This window comes from Zootermopsis nevadensis, unplaced genomic scaffold, assembly GCF_977971745.1.
Source record: "Zootermopsis nevadensis isolate Lab colony 2312 unplaced genomic scaffold, Znev_1.0 Znev_ptg000082l, whole genome shotgun sequence".
Taxonomy (NCBI): Eukaryota; Metazoa; Arthropoda; class Insecta; order Blattodea; family Termopsidae; genus Zootermopsis; species Zootermopsis nevadensis.
In genome coordinates, this window is record NW_028259213.1 from 319285 (window position 1) to 342432 (window position 23148).

Consider the following 23148-nt stretch of genomic DNA (forward strand, 5'->3'; position numbering starts at 1 on the left):
AATAGCTCTGGCTTTCGTCCCACAAACTGGGCCATTGGTAATGCATTACAAGAGGGCAAAATAAACTCTGAGATAAACTTACTAGTTCAGACAAGTTGTTGAAAATGTTCCCCTTGTGATCATAAACATGCATTGCAGCATGAGAACATGTTTTGATGGACATGTTGCAGCTCTGATCAGAAAATCCAGGATATTTCTTCCCAAATATTTTGTAAAGTTCACACAATGTTTGAGGATTACTTTTATACATTTTATCTTTCAAACTACCCCACATATAAAAATTACATGGCATGAGGTCTGAAGAATGAGCTGCCACAAGCCTTTGCTTACAACTCTAGCACCAAGCACATCATTTATTGCAGCTATGGAGTTACTGGCTGTGTACACTATTGTTGAATCCTCTCTTCCTCTGTTAATTCTGGGAAAACCTGTTCAATGTCAATTAATATAATATGCCTTTCTTGGTTAAGTGTATTAATAAGAAAACAGTGCCAATTATTCAGCTTTCACTAATTCCACATAAACACCAACTTTCAGAAAATGAAGTGGCACTTCACAAGGAATTCTAGGGTTTTGCAAGGATCAGTATTGGTTATTATGCATGTTCACACATCAATTTAAATGAAATCAGATTTCATCAAAAAAAGAATAATTGTGAGTCAAGTGTACCTTCATTCACTGATCGGATAAACCAGTTACAAAAATATATCCTTGTAGATTAGTCTCTTGGCAGTGAATGCACATGTTATTTTTTACAGAAAAAGTTTCAGTAATTTTGTAATTTGTTGCTGATACGACTGAAATGTTGGCTCGCTGAGCTAGTTCTTCCAGTGATTTTATTAGTTAATGCTCCAATCTTACACCAGCATCATCAATATAAGATTTGAGGTTTTCACAGCGGTGAGTATGAAGATTTCTGTCTTCTGGGTTGTTGCGCTGTGTAGACTGGTCGATGTTAACCAACGTTTCAGAGGTCATACTCTCTGATGACGGAAGCAGTATGACCTCTGAAACGTTGGTTAACATCGACCAGTCTACACAGCGCAACAACCCAGAAGACAGAAATATTCAGTATCATCAAGTTTTTCTTCAGTCAATATATGATGCATTCTTTTCATTTTCTTAACAAGTACTGAACCCAGAGTTTTAAATTTATAAATAAAACAATGAATGGCAGATCTTGCAGGAATATCAACACCAGGGATTTTTTTAATTATCTGTTACTGTGTACCATCTTGAGTACTAACCTGCACTCAGCCTAGACATTTGAGTCACTGATAAAAGAGTAGCCACTGGCCCACATCTTAAAAGGTATGTTGTCATCAGAAGCATTGCATTATGTGGTCCAAATACAAAATGAGAACCATGTATTAAGCAAGATGTGATTAGTAGTAAAGTTGTATTCTGTACTGTCCACTGAGGACTATACAACCACATTCTTAATTGAATTTTAGTCTGGACTAAAATAAAAATTTATTACTGGAGTAGGACTATTCTACATGCATAAATGAATACATATGTTAATAGCATGTAAGGTTTGAAGTTGTCACAGCAGTGAAGATATTGATTTTAGCATCATGTGTAGACTTGTATGTAATTACCAACATTTCATAGAAACATAGTGCCTCCATCTACAAGAATACATAATGCCACAAACTAGAAGACCAAAATCAATAGCTCAAAAATAGTTCTGTTATCTCTGAAATGCAATGAATTCATAAACAGCTGTGTTAAGCACTTTTTTGTCTAAATACATAATTCCACTAAACAAAATCCAATTCTGGCTTTAATGGACAATAAAGATTTCACTATAGCTGATGACTTAAAAGCACTTACAAAATACCCACTAGTTCAAAGGAGTGTTTTAATGAAAGTTATAAACACTAATAAAATCTTGTATCATATATACCTTTATAATGCTATTTTTAGGAACTTCTGAACTAGGCTAATAAAATTTAACTATCAACTTTCTTCTTGCCCCATCCATGCACACTACATGCCCCGCCCATCTCATTCTTCTCGACTTAATAACAATAACCTTCATAGGGTTAATAATTTTAAATAACTTTCAGCGGGGAAGAACAACCAAATTCTGTACAGGGCAGTGAACAAGACTGCAGTGTCATACCTGCTATACCGTGGCTGAAAACAAATGGTAATTTAGCATTGTGCTATTGTGACACATTTCCAGTCAGAATGTACTTAACATGATGCATAGCTTATAAATGTTAAAGACATTAATTGCACTTTATCTGTTTTCTAATGTATGTTTCCAAAGTTGGCTCTGCTCTCATATTCAGCTAATAGGTTACCAGTATGCAGGAAGATTTTTACTAATTTTCCATTTTAAGGTTGGTAGTTGTGATGATTAGGGATGGAACGCAGACCTTCTGAATACCAGGTTAGTATGTCAACCACTAGATAATTAATGTTTAATTTTAAAAATAAAAATAAAAAACAAACATAAAGGATTCTATCAGTGGAACGACAGCTAGTCAGTCTCCTGTAGGTGGGGTAAAGCCAAGTTCCAGAACATTATGTATAACAAATAAATATCAGACAAGTGACAATGTCCAACATAATAATAGCACAACTGAATCTACTGTTGTCACATAACTTTAAAGAACTATGAGACTAATAAAATCTGTTATAATATTAATAATAAGAAATAGAAATAACATTGATGATCAAGCAATCACAGCAAAATTAGAAAATGACTTACAGACAGCAACTTAAGAAGAAGGGATTACTATCTTGAAGTTTCAGCAAAAGAAACAATTTTAATGAATGTGCAAGGAAGAAAACATATAGGAATAAGCAGTCACAGAGAATCAATTAACAGAATAAGCCAATGAATGTAACTGCTTTTGATCAATTTTTTCTAAAAATTGCTACAGAAAGGAAATTACACAATATTCTCTGAAGTTCTTCCATCATCTCCATCATGACAACTGTACCTGAAAGCTCGTTCCACTTCAGTGTCTGAAAGAACAGTCCTGGATAGTGGTTGTACTGCCCCTGTCGCTATGCCTTCAGATACACAGTCATGCACCTTATTCTTAAACTCAATGGATCCAGAGACCACTTTGGATAACATGACTCCATGGAAGCTTGTCCTCTTTATGAACACCTCCATGCCTACATGTTGGATTCACTCACAGATAATTTATGTCACAAAGACCAGCAACACTATACAACATATGTCATATAAAACTATAGTTCCTTTTACTAGCATCTTTGCCGTAATAAGCAATTCCTAATAGCCTACAATATTGTTCCATAGCTTTCTGCAATGACTGGAATTTCAAACCTTTTATGGTTTGCGACCTTTAAAATGTTGTGGGCAGAGAGAGTAGGTTAAGATAAGTATGAAATTACTTATGGCATTACTTTTCACAGTAATTACCAAATGTATGCACAATATGAGCAGTGTGCATGTGTAACTACAAAATAAATAGTGCCTTGAATTCTGCTTCTCCTTTGCTCTGCACAAACCAAGCAGTAACAAGCTGAGCATCTTACTCCTTTCAAATTTTTATGAGTCAAGAAACTTAACCATATGATTTCTTATGCCATGATGCAGAAACGAACTGTCATTTTCTCCTGCCCAACTATAACATTTATTTGGATGATTCACATGTCAACTGGCAATACCACTCTTTGCTGTGACACTTTTTTTTTCGCATTGGTGGTTAGCAGGATTCACGAGCCATCAATACATGGGTTCGATCGGGACCGTGACATTTAACACCCCTGCTGTGACCCCCTTTTGCAAGATGATGATGATGAAAGTGGAGTAATTGTTGGGATGCCACGGAAGCCCCCGGAGGAAAACTCCGTGATGCCTAGACCACGGCCTTGCCCAACACAAGTTGTAAATCTGAGCACCGCCGGGAATCAAACCCGGAACCCCAGGATTACAAGGCCAGCGTTCTAACCGCTAGACCACCGTGGCGGTGCTGTGACACTAATAACTCTACTATAAGCAATGTAATGAGAATTACATTTCTGTGTCTTTTGCTGTGGTCTTCATGGCAACTTGTCAACAGTGAACTGAGGGCAGTTCAAGATTACAGTGTTATGTCATGGAAGAAGGAAACAAAAGTTTCTTCTGTGACGCACATGTTTACATGATCTTCTCTGGCTGTGACTGAACTCAGTGTACTAATGGCATAATGAAGCATGTAGTGGCACTAATCCTTGACCTTTTAACAAACATTGCAATGAAGGAATATGGAAACATTTTTATATTATGTTTTGTATCATGAGCATTAAAACCCCTCCTCCCTTGGTGATGCGATTCATGGCCTCCAGCACGTGTAACCTGTCTACCTCACCTGATGTTCAAGCAACTTTGGCCAGTGTTTGGAGTGTAACAAAACATTCTGAAGGCTGATGTTACGAGGTGGGGATTTACTGTAGCTTCTTCAAGGATTACAAGTTCCCTGAACATGAATAGGACTGCCAAGTTCAAGTGTCTCATGTAAGGACTAAGCAATGATTGTTCAACATGGCAAGAGTGTGCAGTTATCAACAGACATTAAGAGAGCGGTATAACACTTTATTATGACATGAGAAGTGTAACGAATAGAGAACAACTATTTTAAGCATTTTTATATCAGTAGCTTCAAGAACAGTAAAGAGTAAATCATTATCAATTGTTTTAGAGTACTTAACAAATCCATAAGCTATAATGAATCCATGTGAAATCAGTAAAATTGTTACAATACCAATAGTGTTGTTCTTCTGAAGATTAAATGTTCCAATCTCAAGGAACCGTCCTCGATGGGCAAGACAGCGTACAGAGGCCTGCAGCTTTTCCTCAGTGAGGGAGTTGAAAACAAGGTCCACACCTCTACCATTTGTCTCTGACATGATGAGTTGCTCAAAAGAGGTGTCTCGAGAGCTGCCAATATTGTGGTCTGTCAACTGGGAAAGAAGATTATATGCACACGTGTTTGACAATTTGTATACATTAAAAGCAAGAGAACTACCTTCAAATTACAATACATTATCAAAAGGGAGCATAAGATGACTTTACACATCCATTGTGAAAACACTCTAGGAATCTTACCTTCAAGGCCAAGGCCTTTCAATACCTGTTATGGTTGCATGTCTTAAAAGCGTATTATTTTACTTTTCATTTTCTGTCACTGTTCTCTAACCAGTGTTATAAATAGGGAAACCTGGAGGAAGAAAAATTTCCATTTCTGAATTTACATTCTGGACAGTAACGAATATTATGTATTCTATAAGGAACATACATCCATTTATAACTTGCAGGTCTAGACAAAAAGTTCTGCACTTTCTTTGACAGTGATGTAACAGATTCTCCTTGCTGAACAGTCTCAACACCATACCAATGCAAATCCCTATAACATATGTGGTAAGTTAAAAACATTCCAGAATACTTCAAACAGTGTACTGTGCCTGGGTCAAAGGCATGGATCCTGTACTATCTCAATGCATGAATGAGAATATTAATTATGGTAAAAACAGAATTTATGATTCTAGCCACAGTACCAGTACTCAGTTCTTTGGTACTAGACATTCTTGATCATCTCTCATATGTACAAAGAAAAATAGTATTTTTCCCAACACAGAGAAAACCAAAATGTCCCACAATCTTCTCATGTTGAGGCCCAAATTTCCCCCCATACTAAACACCAAAAATTCAGATTAGATATTTGGAACTTATGACAGCTGCTGCCACGTCATGCATCACTGAGAACCCCCAGAGTCCACCCAGGCCAAAAACAAAAATTCACAACCAAGAAACCAGACACAAATTATGAATGTTCCTGGTGGAGGTATGGGAACATAATCTAACAGGACAAGCTGACAGCTGCCCCACAATCAGAAAGAATAAAATAAAGAATATAAATAGGAAAATAGCACACATGTTCAGTCCTCCAGCAGATGGCTGAGACAGTAACGCTGTCATGTGAGAAATTCCATAACAGAGCACATAAGGACATAGAACATACTTCATTATTTGAAAGGGAACTCATTTGTTGCATTGTGACTAGAAATCTTTTGGTACTGACAGGCTTATGTAGAAGGTGATTATGTGTATGTGCAACTGTTTGGTCATGATGTTGCCACAAGCAGGCAATGCAGAAAGCTGAGCGGGGATAGGGAGCAGTATTTGAGTTCTGTGACAGTATGTTTCACATAGAAACTTCGATTTTTAATGAAATTCACACATAACACTCAGAATCTGTAAAATAATTCAATTTATCATGGCGGAAAATCTCCCCTATGTGTGCATGAGATAGGAAATAGGTTGTTGAAATACCTGTGGAAACTGTTTCTTCATGAATGCCCGTTTCTCCTGCGTGCCAACAGTAGTGAACACTGTACAACCTGCGTGCAGACAGATGTTGATGGCTGCCTGGCCTATACCCCCGCTCCCTAAGTGGACCAGCACAGACTCACCCTTTTTCAGGTGACCGATCATCTCAAGTGCATAGTAAGCCTGTTCACAATAAAGCAAAGCAATAAGTTTTTATTTTTATGTTAAATTCTCTTTAGGTATAAAGGTGGCTCTGTTCTGGGTTGTTGCACTGTGTAGTTTGGTAGAGGTCTTCTGGTGTTTCGGAGGTGCATGTTTCCTGATGGTGGTGGCACCAGCCACCTCTGAAAGATCACAACTTTTATGAGCCTATACAGTAAAAGAACTCAGAAGATGAAGATTGCTGTCTTTTGGGTTGTTGCTCCCTGTAGTCTGATAGATTTCCACCAACATTTCAGAGGTCATACTGCCTGTCATCAGGGCAATGAATGTTAATCGCCCTTTTGACGGAGACAGTATGACTTCTGAACCGTTGGTGGAAATCTACCAGAGTACATAGCGTAACAACCCTGAAGATAGCCACCTCCATACTCACTGCCATTTATACCTGAAATCTCATTTTCTTTAGGGGACTGGCCCTTGCCCAAGTACCATGTCATAAAGATAAATACAAGGTGTGAATGTTAAGATTCACAGTTTCTTGATCTCAAGATCACTAGTAGACCTGGGGGCATGATGAATCTCTTTTAAACTTACATGGGCTGGAAAACTTTACAAAAAAAAACATCTGTTTTTTTCAAACTTGTTAAATAGTTATACATACATCATACAGCTTTAATATGTTCCATTGATCCATAAGTTAGTGAGATGACAGTAGACATAATAAACCATGGATATTAAAAAAACACAATTCACAATTTATACATTGTTAAATAATTATCAATTATTTGCACTGACTGGAAATACTTTTTAGATAACAAAATACATAATAATTCTGTTAATAACAATTGGAAAGTGTGTGTTGATACACACATTAAACTGAATTTTGAGTGGATTCCATCTGACTTCACCATATCCAGTTATACATATTAATATATGAAAGTAGTCAATATTATGTATTAGAAACAAAAGAACTTCAATTTATGTCAATAACTTGATCTATACTAATTTGTTCAATTACAGCACATTCTCTGTACTACATAAAGTGGAATTTAATTTATGCAGGTGCTACTTATATACCCTGTAGATTAATGGTAGAACTTTTAGAAACCCTCAATTACTGATAGCAGATATCCATAACGATTTAAGTGTTGCCCATTATATCTTCTTCAGTAATATGCATCAGTGATGTTTTACAGTAACTTGCAGTAGACAGATTGTGACCATATTTTATTACTGTGTTGCTTTCCTTGCTGGCCTACTACCACTGAACAAGGTTGCATTCTTTAGCTGAAAGATATTTGTCTTAGTGATCAGCAGCAGAATAAGAAGACTCTAAGCTACAGTTTATTAGAGGTTGTAACGTTACATTTCATACTGCACTTAATTTAGAGATCAATAAATAGCACTGTTTTAGACATCACACTTAATTTAGAATTTTGTGGTACAGCATACGTTAGCCTTTCATATTTAGTTTAGATTTATTTCGGTGCAAATAAACCCTTCGTATCTTATTTTGTCGTCTGTTACAAGAAAGACATTCAAAAGTAAGCATGTTGCTTTGACAACAAAATAGTAATACAGAAGCTAGTAGAAGCAATTTCCACCAAAAATACAGCAGTTACATATGGCACAGGAGAAACAAATTTCTGCGAATAAAGAAATGAAACAATAACTGTTCTACCTATCATTATTCAAACAACAACTTTTTTAATTTGTTATAGATGAAACCACAGAAAGATAATGTGGATAGTTTTCTTTTGTCTAGATCTGGAATATACAGAGCTCTTTATTTAAGCTACCTGAACATATTCACACTGTTAGACACAAGGCCATGTGTTAGGAATAAAGTAACAAAGATGGAATTGACAAAATATGTAGTATATGCAGGAACTAATAAAAATTACATACAGAAGTTTAGTTGGAAATAATAGTCAAAACACATATGCAGGCACAGAACTGACTATAACATTACAACAGAAATCAGAGACATAAATTTCAAATGGAGAGCCCAGAGGTGTCCTGTAACTTTGGCTTATTATCAAATCTGAAATGATATAGTGTACACTAAAAAATGTGTCAGATAAATTCAACATTAATTGAAGCCACTTTGTAGTTTTGATATAAGATTCTGAATGCTTAAGAGTAAATGTCCTAATATTTATTTAACTTCATCACTCACTGTTGCATAGGCTACAGGCACAGTTGCTGCATCCTCAAGAGTCCAGTGCTCAGGCACATTCCACAGCAAGTTCTTGTCTGCCAGCACCATCGATGCCAGGGCTCCAGAAGTGACCATGCCCATAACTCGTTGCCCATTCTGGTCACGTCCAGAGAACTCTAGCCCTTCAACACAAAAATTCTTTAGTAACAAATTCCAAGTTTTCCTGAAATACAAAAAGCTGTGATGTAATATGTAAAACAAACTATTACATTATGTGACGTGGAGACATATATACGTGTGTGTGTGTGTCCCTCAGAATTTCATGTTGATTGTGCAATTTTTCACAAGTGCACAGGACGTTCTTTAATAGTGAATGGAGAAACCAGCATATAGACACAGAGGACAGCGTAGATTTTGAAAGCTGACAAGAGAATTGATGAGCAGTAGACTATTATTTAACTACATAATAATTACTATTGGTTGGTTGGTGATCATTTCCTGTTAAGAGATTTTGGGCTCTATGAGATAATATTATAGCCATGGATATGTTGTTAAGGGCGTCCTACTATGTGCATGTACACAGTGTGGCACAGTTGTTACAACTTAGATATAAAATCATGTTTAAGACTGTACTACATTAAATCATACTACAATCTTAGTTAAGCAAAGATACATAGTGATTTTTTTTGTTAAAAAAACATTAAATTTAAATTTTCATACATTGATTTGTAAAAGAATAAAGAAAATGTGTTTTTAAGTATGACTTTAGATTTTTTCGCCATTCTTGATGGGAAATTTCCTAGTATTTGTAATCAACTATAATTCATCTTCAGAATTAACAAATTTAAACCTACATGCCCTTTTTTTTGCTATCCAACTGGATCAGAATACGTGAAAGTGGGTGGTTCTTATGAACACAATAACCAACCTTAAGGTTCCTTATATACAGGGTAAATTCTTGGCCACATTAGCAGTTTTCAAATTCTTAAGATAGCTTATAACGCTATGAAGTTAGTTAATTCAACAACCTAACTTTCATTTACTCTCTGATATACTTCTTGTTCATGAAGTTGAACAATCACACATGTAAGTACGTCACCAAAGCAAAGATTACAATAGGTGCATACTGCTCCAAACAAAGTACACCAGTGTGTGAAGGGCACGGCACTTCACAGTACGGTCAGCTCATTAATTAACTATTTAGTTAAGACTGAGGTTCTCATAGCAGTAAAATTATTAATGTTGATGAATTCTTTATGGACTTGTAGGCAGACATCAACATTTCAGAAACACATACTGCCTCCACCTTCAGGGCTTCAACCTACAAGTCCACATGGTGTTACTTTCCAGGAGATCAGCATCAATACAGTTGTTTAATTAATTAGTTGACTACAAACAGAATACCAGGCTATATCAATGTGGAAGCAGAGTATGTATGAGATTTGAGATTCTTATAGTAGCGATGACGTCAACTGTGGTTTTTAGGTTGTGATGCTGTGAAACCTTGTAAATGGTTACCTATGTTTCAGAGAAAGTATTACCCCAGTCTTCAGGGTCTTCTGTTCTTCAACACTTAAATTAAAATATTATTTTAAAACAAGAGTGCATGGTGTAACAACACAAGCAGTCACAGTCAAAGGTAGAATAGTTTTCTTAGCATCGTCTAGATTCATATATCACGTCTGTTCTCACCAGATCCACCCGATGCCTGGAAGGTTTCTCAGTCAGCCTTTCTGTTGCTGTCATCACATCCTTAAAGTTAAGTGCAGAGTAATAAATATGCACCAGTTCTTCATTTGGTTCCAACTGAATGCTGAAACATTCCACATGTTAACATAAATCTGACTGTCTACATTCACGTGACTTGTTAACCTATCAGCTGATATTATTCTGCAGTAATACAAATCAACTCAGTGCCACAAAAGTGGTTTTTAAGCAATGGAATTCCTTCAGGTTTCAATGAAATAGAATCCAATTCAAAGTCTGTCAAGTAAACTGATGGTTTAAAAGTAAGACACTGGTCTACTGAGTAAAAAACACAAGGTTCAAAGATGGTTATTTGAACGTAGATAATTCTGTATGATTTCGCAGTTCCTACATACTACTGATAAAGAGATAACTTTTAAGATGGAAATACTGTAAAGATGGAGAATTAGTGTGTATTTGATCAGTTTAGTAGATTAGATATGATTCTACAGAAGTTATATCATGAGAGATACAATATAATTATATGTGGTGATATAAATGTAAATTACTTAAATGATGATAACAGAAAGAAGCAACTTGATGCTGTCCTACAATCATATAATCTTACTAGTATTGTAACATTCCCCACTAGAGTTGGCATCTCCTCATGCACTATAATTGATAATTTTTTCAATGATATAACCAGTATTGGAAAATATGAGATATACCCCTCTATAAATGGTCTATCAGATCATGATGCCCAAGTATTAATACTTCATAAGGCACAGGAACAGGGAAAAGGATATCATACTTATATAAAACGGTTAATAAATAACGATACTATAACAGATTTTCAATTAAAACTAAGTCAGGAAACATGGGAATTAGTTTTTGATGAAAATGATATTAATAATAGTTTTAACACATTTTTAAATATTTTCTTAAAAATTTACTATTCCAGCTTCCCTTTGACACAGATAAAATGTAAACAGAAAAATAATTCTTGGATTACACCAGGAATACTAATGTCCTGTAAACATAAACGAGAACTCTGCAATAAATTAAGGAATAATAAGGATCCTACTCTTAGAACTTATTACAGTAATTACTCTAAAATATTGACCACAGTTATAAAAGAGGCAAAAAGAATGGAGTATGATAAATGCATTCTAAATTCTGATAATAAAATTAAAACTACTTGGGGTATTATAAATAAAGAAGCAGGTAGAAATACAAATAGAGTTGAAATAAAAACACTAAAAATTGATGGTAAGAAGTTCAATAACCAACAAACTATTGCTGAAAAATTTAATAATTATTTTGTTAACATTGCAGAGAAAATAAAAAAACAAGATATTAATAATCCCATAATTGCAAATGATATTAATGATGATGAAAATTATATTCATTTCATGAACCAAGCCTTTTCTAATCCATACCCAAATATGAATTCCAAATGTTGTACGAACAAAGAAATAAAAAAATAATAAAGTCCCTTAAATTAAAAAAATTGCATGGATATGATGAGATACCACCTATGATTTTAAAAATAAGCTCGTCATTTATAAGTTCACCTATAAATTATATATGCAATAAAATGTTAAGGAGAGGAGTATTTCCGGATAGATTAAAATATGCATTAATAAAACCATTATATAAGAATGGTGATATATATGATGTGTCTAATTATAGACCTATATCACTTTTAACATCTTTTTCAAAAATATTTGAAACTATAATGTACTCCAGAATTTTGGATCATCTCAATAAATACAATATTTTAAGTACTGAACAATATGGATTTAGGAAAGGATTAAAAACAGATAATGCGATTTATAAATTGACTACAGAGATTTTAAATGCCATGAATAACAAACAAATAGTGGGAGGCATTTTCTGTGATTTAGAAAAAGCTTTTGATTGTGTTGATCATGACATTTTATTATTTAAACTTAAATTTTATGGTATCAATGGGAAAGATCATGCACTCTATGAATCTTACTTAAATAACAGATACATTAGAACAGTATTACATACTAATGACAGTAACAATACAGCCTCGGATTGGCTTAAAGTTAGACATGGAGTTCCACAAGGGTCTATATTGGGACCTTTGTTGTTTCTTTTATACATAAACGATTTACCCAGTATAATAACTAAACTTGCTACACCTATAATTTTTGCTGATAATACTAGCATCTTATTTTCTCATTCTAATACAAACGACTTTAATAAACACATTCATGCAACATTTGAAAATATAAATAGATGGTTTAGAATGAACAGATTATCACTAAACTTTAATAAGACACATTATATTAATTTTAAAATTAAGAGAAAAATGTCAGATACTGTCACAATAAGTTATAATAATAAATTCATTAATAATATCTTCTGTACTAAATTCTTGGGAATTATGATTGATGGTGCATTAACTTGGAAGAATCATATTGATCTACTCATTAAGAAATTGAGCAAGGCTTGCTATGTAATTAGAAATATGAAACCATATATGTCTATTTCAGTACTAAAGACAATTTATTATGCTTTCTTTCATTCCTTAATGAGCTATGGCATCATTTTCTGGGGAAATTCATCTCGTAGTTACACTATTTTTCTCCTTCAGAAAAAGGCAATTAGAACAATGATGGGATGTGGCAATAGAGTCTCGTGTAGAAATATATGCAAAGAATTAGATATCTTACCGTTGGCATCACAATATATATTTTCTTTATCATTGTTTGTATTACAAAACAAAACTCTTTTTCCATCAAACATTGACTCTCATACTATTGATACTAGACAGAGACAAAATTTGTATCTACCCCAAGCCAATCTAACTATTTATCAGAAAGGAGTTCACTATGCGGGTATAAAGATATTTAATGAATTACCCACAGAGGTTAAGAATACCTCAAATAATTTTAAAAAGTTCAAGGTTGCATTAAGGCATTTCTTAATTACTCACTCGTTTTACACTGTGGATGAGTACTTAATTGGATAACTATTGTAATAAAAATACTAATTATATTGTCTTGAATTTAGTACGCTGCTTGTCTAGATGTAATTCTTTAATGTATGTATTTTATGCTTTTATACTTGAGTTTGTGACGTTTCTATATCCACTATTGGATTTCTGGAACTTGTAAATAAATAAATAAAAATAAATTCTGCTAGGAGACTTCAATGCCAAAATTGGTCAGGAGGATATGTTCAAACCAACTATAGGGAGTGAGAGTTTACATGAAATTAGTAATGACACTGAGGTGAGATTAGTGAACTTTGCCACATCCAAAAATCTGATTGTCAATAGCACAACATTCTCACATCTTTACATCCATAAGCACACTTGGATGTCCCCTGATGGCATCACCCATAAATTAATTGATCACATTTTGATCGATCAGAGGAAACAAAAATCGTATAGGGGAGCGGACTGTGACACTGACCATTATTTAATGATAGCAAACAGGCGGGGAAGATATACAGGATTGAGAAATTCGGGGTCAAAAGACTGAGTGATGTAGAAACTAAGCAAGAGTATCATTTAAAATTTCTGCAATCCCAGAGAACGTTGAAGAGAATACAGAGAACGGGGAAGTAGACGTCAATAATATACAGGAATTCAACTACACAGTAAATTATTTACTCAAATTAGGAAACTAAAATAAAAAATGTAGTGTTTTCAAGAGGGAGCATATTTGTTGAAGATCTACTTATTGCTACACATACTTTCAGGATGCTATATCAAGTGGAGCTGCTACTACCCCATATTTTTGCATTCTGAACATGTTGTTACTGTTAATTATAGGAAACTGGGGTGGCCTCAACTGACATAACATTATTATTGAATTTTGTCAGATTAGTTGCCTGATTCAAAAGTTTAAAAGTGTTAGGAATGGACATATAAAGACAGCATAATAATGTGATTTTTTTCTTAAGAAAGTAAAGCAAGCTAACAGTGATAGTGATAACATTTACCTCACTTGGCATTAAATTTTAAGAACATTTATTCTGGTCCCTCATCACTATAATGGAACTTTAAAGTAATCACATTACTGTGTACAAGAGTTGATCAGCACCTGTCAGGGTCCAGATTTCCCTCCAGCCACCTGAAGCTGGAGAAATCTCCTCGGGTCATTATGCTGACATAGGCATGTGGCACAGTAACAGTGGCACAGCTGTCTAGTGGCAGGTGTCGGTATGACCCCCACTTTCCATCACTGTATACATTCATAACAAGATCTTTAATGGGGGTGCTGATGTATCCAGAATAAAATAACACCTGAAAATATATACAAAATGTTTCAGAGATCTCATACTGAAATATACCTTCTGCTTGTTCACTTATATATTTAAATTGTATCCTTTTATTTAGACATGAATAATGCAGTCATTCGAACTGATGAATCTAATATGAATTATTCTAATTCTCCTTATTATCATCATAAAGTTACTCAATAAGTTTAATAAACATTAATGTTCATTGTCTTCACACAAAAGGCACATATATTTAATTCAACCTTTTGAAACTCCATGAAACAGAGTTTTTCTTCCAAGCTGATGGTCACTCAGCTAGTAAACCAAGTCCCGCCTTTCAAGGAACCCAAAGGTTTGTTGCCAACTGGTCCTTATTGTGAGCCACAAGAATACAGTTCACAGCCTCCTATCCTATTCCAATAAAATGAACTTTAATATTATCATTTCGACTAAACCTCCATCTCCCATGTGGTCTGACTGATTAAATTTTTTTATCTGGATAAGTTTAAATGAATAACAATGAAGTGCCTGTTTCCATTTGTGATCCTTACAATTACTGATTCAGGATGCTAATCTACAGGTCATCCTCTCAACCACGATGCTGTAAAAGCTGGACCACATAGTACGTAAACACTAAACTCACTTCCAAACAAACATTTATTTTGACCTATCTCAAGAATTAAACAAAATTAAACTAACCAATTATAACTTTAAATTCATTACGTAATTTCAGTGAAAATTCACGAAGTCTCTTGTTTTAATTTCATGCGAGAAAATCAGCTATCACTCCCAGAAAAACAAGTAAGCTCTTATGCAACTGGGGAACGACAAAAATCAGCACATACTAAAAATTCTCTCTTTTTGATTCAGAACAAAACTAAGTTACATTCATCTACAGAAAAGTTATGAATGGAAAATCCACACTTTAGGTTCTACAGCAAGAACAGAGTCATAGCTCTATACCCTTAACATGCAATATTTGAAAATGAATAAGAAATCAGCTAATCTTCAAGACAAAAATGTACATTATAACATTTTATCTAAACACGAACAATTATGCAAATTTAAGACAGGTTTTATCTCAACAAAAATTCTGATTGCGGACTTTAAATCGTAATAGTGAAACTGGCATATGTTCCAAGAATTTATAAATAAGTACGAACAATAAATTAAATAAATCACCGTCTCAGATGGAAATTTTATTTTGAAACATAAAATAATATTTATAAGTCAAAGAGATTAAATATTCTGGGCTGCAATGTAGATCACAACTGGATTTTCCACCATCAATCCCTGAAATAGATTCCACATACACTTTCTACGAAAATATATATTATAACAAAAAAATCATTTCGTTTACCCAAAGTTTCTTGATGAGCTGATGATCGTGCTGCCACCTCTGGCTTAACTGGGATTACTTTTTATTAATCATTTTGCTCTCGTCAACCCGAGGTGGTAGATTTCCTCTTATATCATGAAACGGAATTACATAACCTGTAAAATCTACCGTAAAGACATTATCCTTATTTATACAAACTGAAAATCTCAGAATGCCTTTTCAGTAATTTCACTCACATCCATAATTACGTCTTTTATTGCAGTTTTACTTTTAATCAGTTATTACATTTTAAGAAGCTATATCACAAATGGATGATGTTACTTTTAGCAAACATGGAGAAACAATAATCTAAAGAAAGAAATATTTCATTATTAACATTATTAAAGCACATGCTTGAGAATGAGATGAGTGGGGCACGTAGCATGCATGAGATAGATGATAAACATTCAAATCTTAGGCATGAAAACCTGAAGGTACGAGGCCACTCTGAAGATTGATACATAGACGGAAGGATAATATTAAAAGAGATAAAATTTGTGTTCCTCAACCATTACCCCAGTCTCGTTTAAGTTTCTGTGTGACAGGACTCTTATATCTGCCTGCGATATACAACAACCAAGAAACATGTTCAATTATTGTCATTCTCTTTGCATTTTCGTGTTATTTAAACATAAGCTTAAACAATATTAGTAAAAACATTTCAACAAGAGCCTAGAAGCATCTTAATGCTATTCACAAATCTTTAACCTTCATTAGCCATGCGTTATGGCTCAAGTGTGGAACAGTTTGCCAAGGGCCACAGTAACATACTACAAAAACTATTAACCAGCGGTACACGGGCTTAAATCCAATATTCTCACACGATAAAGGTTAATTTGGTTACACGCGCATTTTGCTTTCAGTTATATAAAATTTTTTGGTGATTTTGGCAGTGAACATGAATATCTTCTGCTTACTCTTTTCCAAAAATTTGGAGTAATGACGAACTTTGGTTACTCTAACACTCGAGTTATTTTCTTGGCACAAATTCTGTGCCTTCCCACAACTCCATCAAGTGCAAACATTACTTCTTGAAGCTTAAGCTAATTAGACATATTAATAATGAACAATGACGGAAACACAGACTATGAACTAGTAGAGATTATAAGTAGGAGAGCTGGTGTAAAACCATAATGAACTCGGTTTGGTTTCAATATTAAGAAACGCAGAGGTATGCAGAATTATATATAGCTCAGAAGATAAATCTCATAATCTCATGAAGTGGCCCATATGGAGAGTCAGACAACCAAATGATAACAGAAACTAGCTGACACCATCAAACTGCAGGACAGTCCTCTCGATGACACAAAAGCACAGTCAAGAAGGCACGAGCCAGGAGGGAAAACCTCCTGATGGATAGATCAGGCCAAAAGGGAAGGAGCCATAAGCTATGGAATGCCACTCACTAATGTTCTAACCAGCCAGGATATGGACTGGTCTGGTAACCACCATAAGAATCCTTGGATCTGCAAGTAAATGAGCCGGCCGTGTTATCGGGAAATCAAGAGCTGTTACGTACAGGAACATCTAAGGAGTGAACAGACTTTAAGATGGACGGAGAATGCGTCATTAATGATATATATCATACTGGATGTATTCTTTGATCTACCTAACTAACCTTACCTGTACATACAAAGAGGCCACCCAAATGAACCTATATTGCTATATCTAAGAAGAAGAATCGTCGTGTTTCACAGACAGATGTGGAAATTCTGGTACGAGAACGATACTGCGGCTTTGAGGATGATGTGGTAGGAGTCCAGCATGCAAAGTTACTAGTAAAAAAGGCAAGACAGATAATTACAAGAAATTGTACAGGCAATTGTCAGGAGGTGGTGAGACAATAGAAAGGAAAAGCTGAAATCCCACTTTGTTTCCTCCTATCAAGACACGGACCAATCAACCTCAAGTGAAATAAAAATAATAAATAATGCTGATTATAAATTAAGTAACTCTGTGTCACACATTGTTACACTTGCTTTTATAAGTGGCATGTCCGCAATGATGAGATTCACAGCTGGTGACAGAAGTGTGGTGCCTTAACTGTGCAGCTCCACCACCTTCACATGGGTGACACTCGTGTTCTCCAGAGCTATGTGTGTGCAAACCCTCAGTGCACTGTGCAGGTTCTACATTAGGTGTGAACACGTATTTCTCGAACACAGGCTTGGTCGGGCACTTGTATTGAGTTATGGCATTAGTTTGGAGTCCTCGTACTTCCACGCCTGCTGACTGGATGATATCCAACTCCTTATACACATGTACTGACAGCACTGTCACAAGAAACAGTAAAAATATTTACTTAAACTCTCTAGTACAAGTGAATTGGTATGTAATAGGCACAGAAATTAATGAAGAGAAGGGAGTGTGGATAATACTAACAATTTTAGAGGAACTGCATTGCTTTCAATTACAGGGAAAATGTATTCTAGTATTTTGGGTAAATGAATAAAAATATGGCTGGAGATATATTATCAAAGTTACAGAATGGCTTTAGAAAAGTAGCCAGACCAATAGATAACACTCAACAGTTGTAGATTATTCATATAACCCACCTTTGTAGTTTGAAAATGTACTTTCACCGATTTTAATTTGTCTGAAAGCATATCTGATTGTAATTAAACATTGTAAATATGTGCTAATGGTTTTTTGATATGATTATACATCAATCAACTACATAGTCTGGTACACCATCAACACCTTCTGAACATTTGCCCTTACGCTTTTTGTTACCTTTTTCAACTTTAAACTCAGTTACTTGGAATACAACCATGGTTTTATTACAACTGTGGTAACATGCAACTTGAGAATTTAACAAAATTTTGGTTCAAAAATTTATGGCTATTTCTGTGAAGTAGGAATTGAATATAATGAATTCTTCTTGGGCTACCAGCCATGTCAGGTGGTTAAATGGAGAAAAAACTAGCATTTTTAAAACCGTCTTCATCCTCGTCCTCAACAACCTGACACGTCTGGTAGCCCAAGAAGAATTCGTTACACTTAGTCACCATGAATGCTTCAGATAATATACAAATAGAATAATTCTGCTGTCTTCTGTGGATTTCTTATGTTTCCTGTCCCACATTTCATTTTGATTTTTTGATCATCTTGTCCTATAGCGAATAAGAACTGCAATGCTCTGAGATGATGAGAATGTAAACATTTATTATAATTCTCAAGTATGTGATAATAAAAATAATATAAAATGGTCTGCACTATTAAAGCCTGAGTTAGATAGCACTGGCGTGAAGTATATTTGAATTCGAAAACGCAAGGAATGAGACAAGCGTAATGAAAGTCGTAAAGACAGAAACAATGATACCGAAGTGCAAAATATTTTTAACAGTGTGAATTGGAAGAGTACAATTCACTTTTACGAACTAACGAAAACTGAGTACAGACGGAATTATACTATTATATGCGACTAAACCTTAGGAAAAGCTGTACACGCTTACATTAATGTATATGGAGATCAAAGGGTCTGAAAGGTAAAACATGAAAAAAGGAGAATGCCCTATGTGTGGCATGAAAATGTTCTGAAACCAAGTTGTAGAACGAAGTTTATATTAGGAATGAAAGAGGACGTTTTGGTAATGAGATACACACACACACAGAGAAATGCACATACCTGTCAGTTGATTGTCCACTGCCCATCAGGATGATAAGTGCTCTGATGATGAAGGCAGCAAGAACCTCTATAATGTTGGTAAATTTCTTCCAGACTACGTGGTGCTACAACCCTGAAGACAGCCACGTACAAGGCAATGTTTTTGAAAGGAACAGAAATATTGTGGAGGTGTGCATGCAGTTCTCCATTCCATGCTAAGAACTCACAAGCAATCTCGTCCCATCAGTACACACATGCACGCGTACAGATGAAGTCTCGTTCAAACTGAAACGGACCAACTCGCCAACATCATGGCTCTTGGTGTTCAGTTCACGGACATCAGCTTCATCTATTGTGATCTTCTGGATATAGGTTGGAATGAGGAGACCTCGCGATTCTTCCTCAAGTATTTTTATCTGCAGTTGTCCAGGAATGCTACCCAGTCGTCTTTACACGAAATCTTTCCCGTTTGACCTAAGGGAGAACAAGAAATCATCTACATTAGACAGTACCGTATATTAGGGAGACTTCTACTCATCTCATACCACGAGGCCCACTGGAGTTTGGATAAGGGCATATTCTAATTTGCAGTCTATAAGAGTTTCATGATGTAAAGCCATTAAATTCTCTGTAAATGTGGCAAAGTTCAAACCAGTATGGAGAATTGAGAGCTGATTAAATGTTTGCTCTAGTTCAATTTAGAACTTCAAATGGTCAAAGACTCATTTTTCCTGTCATTAACTCATCACCTTCAACTGACTTAGAAATTTTACAATTCTTCCTTGTTGTTAAAGAAACTCCTTTAGCATGTCTGTGATTGGCAGCTTATAAGTCATTACTCGCAGTTAACATTACTGATTGGCCCTCGATAACGTCATACTACATTTAACGGAATTATATGTCATTTACGGGAGTCAAAAAACAAGCTACGTGTGGCAGTCATCACACGATGACAGCCGTAAGATGTTCGTTGTCCCAACACCACTCACTCCTAGCCAGTAAGCATTGTTACTCAACATTCCAAGTAATATTCCAAATTCATAAGCTTTACTTCTATACTAAATCAAAAAGTGAAATAAGACAGAAATTCAGTGTTTAATTACGTCTCAGAAATGTGGCGTCGTCTCACTGGTCAGTTTCAGTCAATATCCGGTAAAACAAGAGTTCTAACTAGGTTCATGTGTCTCAGTCTTCATTATTTTAAATACTGCAAATGAATTGGAACATAGGAAAACCTCCATACAGTACTTATGGGCCATGCGCTAACCAAATTGGTTAATAATTATTAACCAATCTGAAGGTGAATTATAATTAGCGTTAGCCAAAGCGAAGTCAAATTTCGGATGCATATTACCCACAATAATTAACTAATGTGCCACTGTTCAATTTAAAAATGGGGTCATTATAATACCTGATGATTAAATGATCTTTAAAATATAATCTGTCCATTATTTATTAAAAAAAGTAAATTAAGAGTGCAAAACTTTCTCCCTCACTCTAAGGGAAAAATTAAGATTGAGGATATCTTCGAACAAAGAATTAAGAGTATATTTGGATCTAAGAAAAATACATGACGAGCTTCATAATTTGTACACTTTATTAAATATTATTAGACTGATTAAATAAACGATGATGAGGTAGAATAGACACGTACATACATGGTTATTAAACCTGAAGAGAATTCTGTGTGGGTTATCTTAGTAACGGAGGGAGGTTTATATTAAAATGGACCTTTTTAAAATAGGGCTCAACTAATTCAGGACAGAACAAGACAACAAATATTCATATTCCACAAAAGCAAGGAATTTCTTTACCAGTTTAGCAGCTATCAACTTTCAAGTAAGACCTAGAATCATGACTTGGCCATCATTACATCCTATTTGCACATTCATCTGATTTTATAAGAAAGAATTTACACATTTTTGGGTTGAACTTTGATAAATGTATACAAGATGAATTCATGCTGAAAGTAGTCTGTAGTTAAGAGGTGATATCAAAATACAAGCAAAGAAGGAAGAGAACACGTGACTTACGATAAGTGATGTGCATAAACACATATCTTTGTAATCCAGGGAGAGAAGAGAAAGGAGAAAAAGTATTGGTTTCATCTGACATATGAATGAGTGGCAAAATATTTGAACATGCCAAAGACGAAACTTTAGTCAGCAAATTAAACATAAAATCAACTGAAAATATGTGAGATTTGAGCTTTGCATAGTGATGAGAATTAAGAGGGACATCTTTTGGGATATATCACGCTGTAATCCGGTAGACACTAACCATACATTTCAGAGGATCCGACTGATTACGTCGAAAGGGTAAGAACCACCTTCAAAGTTGCAAATTTGTTTATAGATCATCAAAAAATGAAACAAAGAAAATTTGCTCCATCCATCTTTATAGCTCTAAATGACAGAAATGTTTCAAGTCTCATAATGTCATGATAAAACTCTTTGAGTTCGAAGTACAACCCAGAAGTTAAACATCACAGCCACTGATGGAAATCTACCGAAATACTGGAGAAGTGAAAGTTGTGCATGTCAAGATATTTTTTTTCTGCTTCCAAAGAAATGTTCGTTGAGAATTTGTTCTTTAGTAACACACTGCGAACCAAACATTTTATCTGAATGTTTATTGACACATGAGATATGCAGTTCATAGGACGAGGCCACGTACTTGTCTAATTAACTGGACTACACATGTACACCAAAGACAATGAGGTTTATACCAATTTTGGAACCATTGAGCTATATCAACCCTGACTTAAAATCTGACTTCTTTCTACATGCAAAACACAAGAACTGTAAGAAAGGATATTGTTTTATGTGGGCTGAAAACATTAAATGGAATACATGAAATATAAAGAAAAAACTCATATGATTTCAGAAGCTTCATAACTAGCAAATGTGGTATGTAGATTCAGAAGAAAACAACATTGAAGGATGTAATAAATATCTGAAACCCATAATATTTTTTTTGTAAAATTAAAATAATTCAATTGTACATTATATATCCATTACATAGGGTCACAACAGTTAGCTCATTTGCAAACAATGTTTACTAATAAACACCATCACATATTTCAGCCTATAAGGTACATTAAAACTACTCCTTTAGATTGTAGCGCTACCTACCATGGTTGTCAGCCCCGAAAGAGTCCTTGGTAGTCATAGCCACGTAGTCGTAACTCTTTATATATGTCCTGTGATGAAAGTTCAAGCAACTCATCATTAATGTGTGGGATCGAGGGCTCCAGCAACACCATTTCACAGGACATGTTTGCAGGTACTCACACCAAACCACTTGCCGTTACCTCAAACCTCCCACTTGCTTGCTAAACCATGACCCGTAAACTGAATGCTTCCTATAACAAAACAACTGAATATTAATGTTATGGGCTGTAGGTTAACCCTTTAAAGATAAAGAGAGTACCGAAGTGTACTAATTTTAAATGTCCACAAGCAGTTACCTTGATGAAATTAAGTGTCTAGTGTTTTGTTTCTTTGTTTTCCTTATTAAATATAGTCAGCACTGCAACCAAAAGCATTATTAAGATTTTAAAACACATTATTTATTAGCATAAATCCAACATTTCCAGC

At 34.9% G+C, this 23148-nt stretch overlaps 1 protein-coding gene across 1 annotated transcript in view; it reads right to left on the minus strand.

The window, feature by feature from the left end:
- Positions 1-23148, minus strand: part of LOC110836457 (fatty acid synthase-like) — a 41525-nt gene that overhangs the window by 14842 nt on the left and 3535 nt on the right. Inside the window, exons 4-13 of the mRNA XM_087341532.1 lie at positions 22684-22913; positions 19571-20023; positions 15925-18215; positions 14828-14975; positions 14387-14589; positions 10311-10431; positions 8637-8816; positions 6299-6478; positions 4731-4929; positions 2958-3138 (exon numbers count right to left, since the gene is read on the minus strand). Coding sequence (XP_087197658.1) covers positions 2958-3138; positions 4731-4929; positions 6299-6478; positions 8637-8816; positions 10311-10431; positions 14387-14589; positions 14828-14842 — 1079 coding nt within the window. The 5' untranslated portion in view covers positions 14843-14975; positions 15925-18215; positions 19571-20023; positions 22684-22913. The remainder of the gene's footprint in view (positions 1-2957; positions 3139-4730; positions 4930-6298; positions 6479-8636; positions 8817-10310; positions 10432-14386; positions 14590-14827; positions 14976-15924; positions 18216-19570; positions 20024-22683; positions 22914-23148) is intronic.